The 7745-nt window shown below is 44.7% G+C and overlaps 3 protein-coding genes across 9 annotated transcripts in view; 2 read left to right on the plus strand and 1 right to left on the minus strand.

Moving 5' to 3' along the window:
* Nucleotides 1-2483, plus strand: part of dclk1a (doublecortin-like kinase 1a) — a 32078-nt gene extending 29595 nt beyond the window's left edge. For all 4 annotated transcript variants that reach the window (XM_041073817.2, XM_029172884.3, XM_041073818.2 and 1 more), the window contains one exon: nt 260-2483. In XM_041073817.2, the coding sequence (XP_040929751.1) occupies nt 260-317 (58 nt within the window). In that variant the 3' untranslated portion in view covers nt 318-2483. The remainder of the gene's footprint in view (nt 1-259) is intronic.
* A 949-nt stretch (nt 2484-3432) lies between these two features.
* rfxap (regulatory factor X-associated protein) lies at nt 3433-5205 on the plus strand. Its single transcript, XM_029172908.3, has 3 exons — nt 3433-4107; nt 4187-4297; nt 4726-5205. The coding sequence occupies exons 1-3, from the start codon at nt 3688-3690 to the stop codon at nt 4828-4830; spliced, it is 636 nt and encodes a 211-aa protein (XP_029028741.1). The 5' UTR covers nt 3433-3687; the 3' UTR covers nt 4831-5205.
* A 284-nt stretch (nt 5206-5489) lies between these two features.
* The window catches only part of smad9 (SMAD family member 9), a 6071-nt gene continuing 3815 nt past the window's right edge, over nt 5490-7745 (minus strand). For all 4 annotated transcript variants that reach the window (XM_029172904.3, XM_029172903.3, XM_029172899.3 and 1 more), the window contains 3 exons: nt 7464-7685; nt 6872-7128; nt 5490-6774 (listed from right to left, as the gene is read on the minus strand). In XM_029172904.3, the coding sequence (XP_029028737.1) occupies nt 6631-6774; nt 6872-7128; nt 7464-7685 (623 nt within the window). In that variant the 3' untranslated portion in view covers nt 5490-6630. The remainder of the gene's footprint in view (nt 6775-6871; nt 7129-7463; nt 7686-7745) is intronic.

The raw sequence follows: 7745 nt of genomic DNA on the forward strand, positions 1-7745 counted from the left end.
GATTCGTGCTTGTTGTGATGCTGCCTCTACTAATACCTGGATCTGTGTTACGTGGATGTCACTAGATCTATTTATATAGAGGACCTAGAGGTTTCAGAAAAATGAATGGTTGATATTTACATTGTGTTGCATTTGCTTTATGTATTAGGCTGGTCTGATGAAAATAAAGCAGCAGATACAGTTAGCATGGTGATGTGCATGCATTTCCTGGTCCTTCAGTCTGCTCCAGGATCTAATGCCAGCCTCTCCTTCCCTTCAGGCCACCCCTCTTGATCAGGAGGGGCCGGTTCTCGGACGAGGATGCCACCCGGATGTGAAGGCGCCGCCTTTGCAGGTGATGCTGACGGTCCCAACAGTGAAATCATCAATGACAAATCCAATGCGCGCGGAGCCTCCCAGCCGCCTCCACGGCCCCTCCCTCCGTGACCCCTGACACTTGCTCTGACCGTCCCCCCAAATCCCCCGCCTCCCGTCTGACTCTGATGACGCCTCCGTCAGCTCCGCCGGCACCGTCTGCTCCCCTAACTCATCCTTCTAGAAGAGGAGCAGGGGGAGAACGAGGAGGCCAATGTGTGCAGGGACAGAAGAGAGGAGGGAAAACGTTGTCCTCGTCCGGCTCCTCCCTCTAAACGGAGGAGGAGGAAGAGGAGACGCGTTGGTCTGCCACTCTCTGGTCTGTGGCTGTGAGTGAACAGGGGGAAAGCATGGAGAGATCAGACAGTACTTTAAGCTCCTCTGGATCCATCTTTCCAATCCAGGAGGAGCGATCAATAAAAGGGAGGATAGAGGACAAAGCTGCTTAAAGCAGAGAGAGAGAGAAAGACTAAAGGGAAAACAAGCAACATGGGGATTACAATGAAGAGGGAAAATGTGGAAAAGCTGAAGGACCTTTTCTTTTTTTACTTTAACGTTCTCTCATCTGAGCACATGTCACAGAGCTCAAGGAGCAAGAAAGGGCGAACTTGTCGTTTGCCCTTCGGTGATGATCCGAGTTCAAGATGCTAAGTTCCTTATGGCGGAGCAGCGCTATAAGGCCATATATGAGAATATGGACCAGCGTTCATGTTTTATTGAACCTTATTTATCTCTTATTTATTCACACTTTTTTAAAATGCATTTCCTTTTTTTCATACACGGTGTTTTTGCTCACGTGGTCCAAGAGCTTGGTGGAACAGAACACAAAGGAGGGGTGGACTGTGTAGAAGCAGGCGTCTGAAAATGAGAGCTCCATATTCAGAGAGGTTTTACAAAATGTCTTGAAAGCAGCGTTTGAAAAAATATATATATAAATGCTCTAATCCTGTGCTCCACACAGTACTGGTGTTGCCTTCCTGTAATGTTGGACTGCAGTATTACAGTTTACATTTTCCACAGACTGCTATTAAGACAAAAAAAAACGGTGCATTCCATTGCTCCTCGTCATTTTTTTAATGCTTCACTGACGACATCTTGAAACACACGGTTCAGCAGCATTCGGGTGCTTGTGTAGCAAACTCCACATTCAGACAACGTTTCCTCAACGCACACACACATTTACACAGTCATTCTTTATTGATATCACATTTATCTGATTTCATGTCGCTTGCGTTCGCATATGGCGCCTTGTTTACATCTTATTTTCCACTACAACAACACTATATAACGTATAGCATATTCATTTTTACCCACATATTCCAGCAGTGAAGACGTGTGCACTTGTTTCACCACAGCTGTGCTACAGTACCTGTACGGGCTTGGAGGAACATTTATGGCGGTAGATGTAGACATTTATTCATTTGTGATGGCTGCCCATTGCACAGTCGCTGCAGTTAAGGTGCCGTCAAACAGGTCAGAGAGAAAGTTGCTTTGAACCAGCAGTACAAAAAAAACATGGATTTATTTCAGCTCTGTACGACCTCATTCATGGCTTCATTTATTCAGATGAACGCATGACAGACATACAGTAGCCTATTCTTATAAAAAAACGGTAGTGAAGTACTGTTTATATGTTTCTGTAAATAACATAATTTTATTTATTTTGATAGTTCACAATACAGTATATTTCTTTATAGTAGTAAGTCTATCAGAACTGTAAAAAAACAACAAGCAGTTGTACATGTTTATGAATTTATTAGCAGAGAAAAAAATATCTAGAGGAGATCATCAGGTGGAAATGTAACAATCTGTGCTTCTGGGAATGATGTCACTTCCTGTGAAAGAAATGAGCAAAATGCAGTGTGGCTTTAGTTTTTGCCGATGATCTCCCCACAGCCGTCAAACTTGTCTGTGAGTTTCTGTACTTCTTCTCGTCATCACACATCTGCAGTGATGTGCCGCCATATTGACTAGATCAGTATGAATTTGTCGGGCACGTGTGGTTTACCAAAGTGCTCTCACAGCTGCACTACAGTATTAAAATCTGTTGCAATACCGATACCTGTACCTCTGTTCAACAATGGTCTAATCAGTAATAATACTAATAATTAAAAATGTTTTAAAACGAATTATTGGTGGATTTTTTTCAAAGCTGTCATGTCTTGATTGCTGGTCCATCATGCAGGATGGAATTCAAGAGGCTGTAGACTAACAAGTATCCCAAAATCTTAGTTTGCTACATGCATGTAGCAAACTAAGACCAGTATGACCAGTATGTATGTATATTGTACTTATTAAGTTGTTTTCTTAAACACATGCACTGAAATTATTTGTACTCCACAGATGTTTTGCCAAATATAGGTGGGATGATGGAGTAGAGGCGGATTTATCTGGCCCATTTATACATTGGAATGAGTTTCTGGTGTCCTTTTGTTGCACTAGAAACCGGGAGATATGGACAACATCAGTATGTGGATCACGTTGTCTGCCTGCTCCAGAACAAACACTGTATCTAAGACAGTCTGTGTGCTTCTTTGTAATCTTGCCAGCCATTATCTCAGTTTATATCTGCTCCTATCTGCCAGAACACTGCACCATGCGGAGGCATAAGGACACTCAGTGGCTCTATCTGTGCCTCAGGAAAAACTGGGCACCTTCCTGCGCTCTCACCTTCATGTAATGTTACACTTGTCAAATATGAAAATGCAATTAGCTATATTAGTGCTGTTCTTTTTGCGATGATAGCCATTAGTGTGATGTGCACAGAGCGCACAGCCTGAAAACAAATAAACAACTGGAGATAAGTGATTGTTATGGAGGGTGAAAAATGACCTAATTATGAGTAAATAACTAAAGAAATGTATGTGGTAAAAGAGTGATAATATATTAGGTGTCAAAAAGTGTTATAATATAGTGTGTGGTGAAAATAGTGTCATAGTATCACATATGATAAAAAATGGTCATACAGTACAGCACTAACCCGATTATTCCAACCCAGTTTACATACAGCCCATGTACTGGTGTGTTGCAGGAAGCGGCCATTTGCTCGTTTGGCCAGCAGGCGTCGCTATAACGCAGATAATCAAAACAGCGAAGAAGAATTCGACGTCATCGACAGGAGGCGAGAGTCAAATTGTCTAACGGACAGAAATCACGCGAAGCGTTTACAAACCATGGTTTATTAATGATACGAATTCAGTTTCGAGAGGCCAGAAGCCTATCAATATAGAAAACGAAGCGGTAAAATGACAAGTAACAGCTTCGTTAGCTAGCGTAAGCTGATTACAGGGGCATGGTGGTTAGCTAAGCTAGCCTGCAGCTGCTGCACTGATCATGAGCGAAGATGACAATTCAGCGCCATCAAACAAAGACTCGACTCTTCTCCTCACTAAGGACGGACAAAGGTACTATGTGAGTAAGAGCGGAGTGGTCGACAGCAGAAATGTAAGCACGCCTCACGAACCGGACAACAACGCCTCGTACGACATGGACGATCCGGACGAGGAGAGCGACGTCCTGGACACGTCGGACCCCAGAGACAGCGCCGCCAGCCCGGAGGAGCTCAACGACGACGAGACCTCGGAGGGCGACACCGCGCCCAAGCAGTGCACCTACGAGGGGTGCACGGAAACCACGACGCAGGTGGCCAAGCAGAGGAAGCCGTGGATGTGCAAGAAGCACCGCAACAAGATGTACAAAGACAAGTACAAGAAGAAGAAGAGCGACCAGGCCATGTCCAGTGGGAAGCTGGATGTGAGTAGAAGCCTCTTTATGCACTCACACGTCTGTTTAACAACCATGTAGAGGCTAATTGCTTGTTTATGATGACTAGGAGAACTCAGAGGAACGTCCCGTGTCTGTGAACAAACAACGACTGGGCGCCATGGGGGACCGACCAGCCAGACCCTCCCTCATAGAGCAGGTCCTCAACCAGAAGAGACTGGTAGGTGACAGCATGCAGCATCTTTATTAGAGCCAATGTGAGCGATCATCAATCAGGCCATATTCTGCCCAATCTCTGGGCTTGTCAGCTGATTCAATATGTTTAATGAGAATAAGTGACAGAGACCAGTGGTATTATCTGCTTACTAAATATCCATAAATCTTGGTATGTTCGCTGGTAGTTTAGTTAACTGTTAATGTTATTGTGAATGGAACACGTGGATTCCCATCTTGTGTACAGAGACTCACCAGGTGCAGAACAAGCATGCCGTGTGCTCCTTTGGTTGTAGTCAATGACTGAGTGTTGAGATAGAGAAACGGATTTTCCTGTGTTAACACTGAGAAGCATCTGCAGGCGCCGAAAGACAAGAAGGCATTGGTTCTGCAGAGACGTGTTGTATTTTAATTTGAACGTGTCTCTGTCCTCAGTCGCTGCTCAGGAGCCCGGAGGTGATCAGCTTCCTGCAGAAGCAGCAACAGCTTCTGGCTGCACAGAGTCGAAGCCAGTCACAGCAGCAGTTCCAGGGTTGCTGACGAATGCCGGTCAGAGTTTGATTTTCGTTTCATATAAGAAAAGCAATGAAGAAGCACTAGGACTACTGACATGACAAGTTTTCAGAAAACTATTGTAGCAACTGACCATGAAATTATAGTATGCTTGGTGCTATGTTACTTATATAAGATATGAAATCATATCTGGAAATCATATCTGCTTAAGTAAAATTTTTGTCTAATATTTGTATTATAACTGTGAATTCAAAGATGTTCAGATGTTAAAGTCCAGATTCTGTTTAAATTAATCATGGGAGTTTAACTTAATCCTGTCTTGTCCATAATTTAGTCTATTTGAGAGTCCCTTGTGATACGTAAATGTTTTTTGAAACAATAAAGTGGAAAGCTGTTGTCTAATGCTTGTGTGCAGCCTCTTCTCAAAGAAGTTGGGCTTTCAGCACCAATCTTTAACAAAAGTCTTTATTCGTGTTAATCTGGAGTAAAGACCTTATAGAATACAAAAGGAAGTAGGTTTGATCATGTTTGTTAGAAGTTATCAGGGAGTCACACGTATGTTGCGTCTGTCTTTTCAAGTTAAAGCATGTCCCTGCTGTGAATGACCTTAAAATTATGATGCTAAAATGTCAGCATTTCTAAATCTGATGATTCAACACACAGAAAAAGGCTCGAGGAAGACACTATTTAAAGAAAACCATCTTTAATGCAACAAGGAAAAAAGCAACTTGCACATGAAGTTAAATATTAGTCCATACGTGGAAATACAGTACATACCACTGCAATAACATTTATAGCACGTCCTACAGAGACAGAGGGATTAGGGGCCCCTTTGCCCCAGTACCTACAAACACATCCCATATTTGCTTCACCTTGGAGTGAGCGTAACAGTTCCCAATGAAGAGAGAGGATAAATGCTTTACCGTACTGAAATGAATGAGCAATTGACCATAGAGATGGCGACATCAAAGCCTCATGAATCACTGAGCAACTATGACACAGTTGGGTTGAACTCGTCACCATTTGACACAGCCAGAACAGCGACATCTGCTGGTTGTGTGCGAGAACTGCAATCAGCGCAAACTGACGGTTAAACCCTCACTGATACGTGGTTGTTCAGGATCACAGTCCATGTTTTATTCTCAAATAAAAGCTATTTAATAAGGAGTTTAAATGTGTTTCTCTGTGGATAATAATAAGTAGCCTTGATGTGGAAATATGTTTGATAGTCAGATTATAGAGCTGTTGCTTCTGCTAAACCAAATGACAAACATTTCTTAATGTAGAATAAAAAAAAACGTGGCTTTAATCAGCTTCTCACTAATTCTCCAGCTTCAGAGAAGAGCTGCTCACACGGCACTGTTGCCTGACTATTAAAAATATTTTTATTGGAATTGTGACTTGTCAAAATGGAGTTGTAGTCTTTAATTACAGTTTGGACTTGTCATAAATACATAATAGACATCTGTAATGTGAAACCAGTCTATCTTATAGATCATCTATCATCCTCTAGATCATCTGCGGTCCGCTTGCCATGTTTTTAAAGCTTTGGGCCGCATTGGTCACATGATTTGGAACGCACTCAAAACTCTACTTAATCCACGCTGTGTCGAGTAGGAGGTCTCGAGTTGGACAATCTCTAATCGACCATCAACTACATGGACGATAACTTAAATAAGCTAAATAAAAATCTAGTCTTCCAGCTTTGCGGCTTGATGCGACAGGTATCATTTTGGATGAGATGTAACGAGAGCGGCGATCGGACAGAAGGCTGGACATAGAAAAACATACAGAATCTACGACTTCCTGTGTGAAGGACCGCGAGCGTTACGACACTGAAGAAATTGGGTTGTGTGGGGAGCCCATCTGTGTGAGCACCTTGTCCAACCACTGTAGGGGCCCGTGCAGGTGCACCTCAATCCAGCAGGGGGTGCTGGTCACATCCTGGCGGTGGTATTCTGCTCCCCAGCCCTGAGGAGAGGGGACACCCATAAATCTCAGCCTGTGTGCGAGCGCATGTATTCGCATGGTGTGTGGAGATCAGTTTATAAACAAAGGCGCTGCTCACCTTCACGAAGCTCATGCGGATGGTGCACATCTTGGTGAGCTCGTAGACGACCTCAAAGCCGTGGTTGACGGACTGCGCCAGGAGCTGCGCGAACAGCTGGTTGTTGAAGATCTTGAGGCTGCAGCCGCTGGGGATCTTGCAGACGGTGGTGGCGTGGAAGCCGTGCTGGAAGTTACAGTTGCGGCTCTGGACGAAGATGCTGCTGTCGCTCAGGCACTCCGCGTACACCTCGCCCCCCACGTAATACAGGTGTAGCCCTGCGAGGGAGCGAGAACGAGGTCAGGCTTCACTGCGAAGCACAGCTCACGAGCACATTCTCTGCAAACAAACTTGAAATCACTGCGTTTCCTAGTTAACCAGTGAAAAACCACAAGGGCATTTATGATTGTACAGTAAATGAGGAATGTCTGAGTTGGGGAGCAGCTGCCCTCAGCCCTTTGTGTCACCCCGTCATTGAAAACCACACACATCCTCACATAACTGACTGTAGAGCAACTCGCAGACGTGCAGTGACTAACAGCAGATTTCTAATGAGAAAAAAGAAAAAGGGCGCGTGTGGTTCTGAACCACACGCAAGACCCGTCCGGCCCACCTTTGCCTATGTGCCTGCGCGTGTGCTCGATGGTGGAGTTGCGGTTGACGTTGGACAGCAGGCCGAGGCAGAAGCGGTTCTTGTTGTTGGACGGGTCCGTGAAGCCGTCCACCAGGACGCTGCGGGACGACGCGTGGAACGTCTCCCCGACCCGGTTGTTGAGCTCGTAGTAAGCTATGGAGCACCAGTACTCCGGCTCCTCGTAGCACACGGGCCGCAGGTCTTCAGGCGGCGACACACAGGCAGGTTTCTTTACATGCAACACACTGATGCAGAAATACT

The sequence above is a fragment of the Betta splendens genome, chromosome 14 (genome assembly GCF_900634795.4).
Source record: "Betta splendens chromosome 14, fBetSpl5.4, whole genome shotgun sequence".
Taxonomy (NCBI): Eukaryota; Metazoa; Chordata; class Actinopteri; order Anabantiformes; family Osphronemidae; genus Betta; species Betta splendens.

Excerpts from the sequence above, each read along its gene's own strand:
- rfxap (XM_029172908.3), top strand. The coding sequence starts at position 3,688 with ATGAGCGAAGATGACAATTCAGCGCCATCAAACAAAGACTCGACTCTT. Across the intron at positions 4,108-4,186 it reads TGTCCAGTGGGAAGCTGGAT|GAGAACTCAGAGGAACGTCC; the intron begins GTGAGTAGAAGC and ends TATGATGACTAG. Across the intron at positions 4,298-4,725 it reads TCCTCAACCAGAAGAGACTG|TCGCTGCTCAGGAGCCCGGA; the intron begins GTAGGTGACAGC and ends CTCTGTCCTCAG.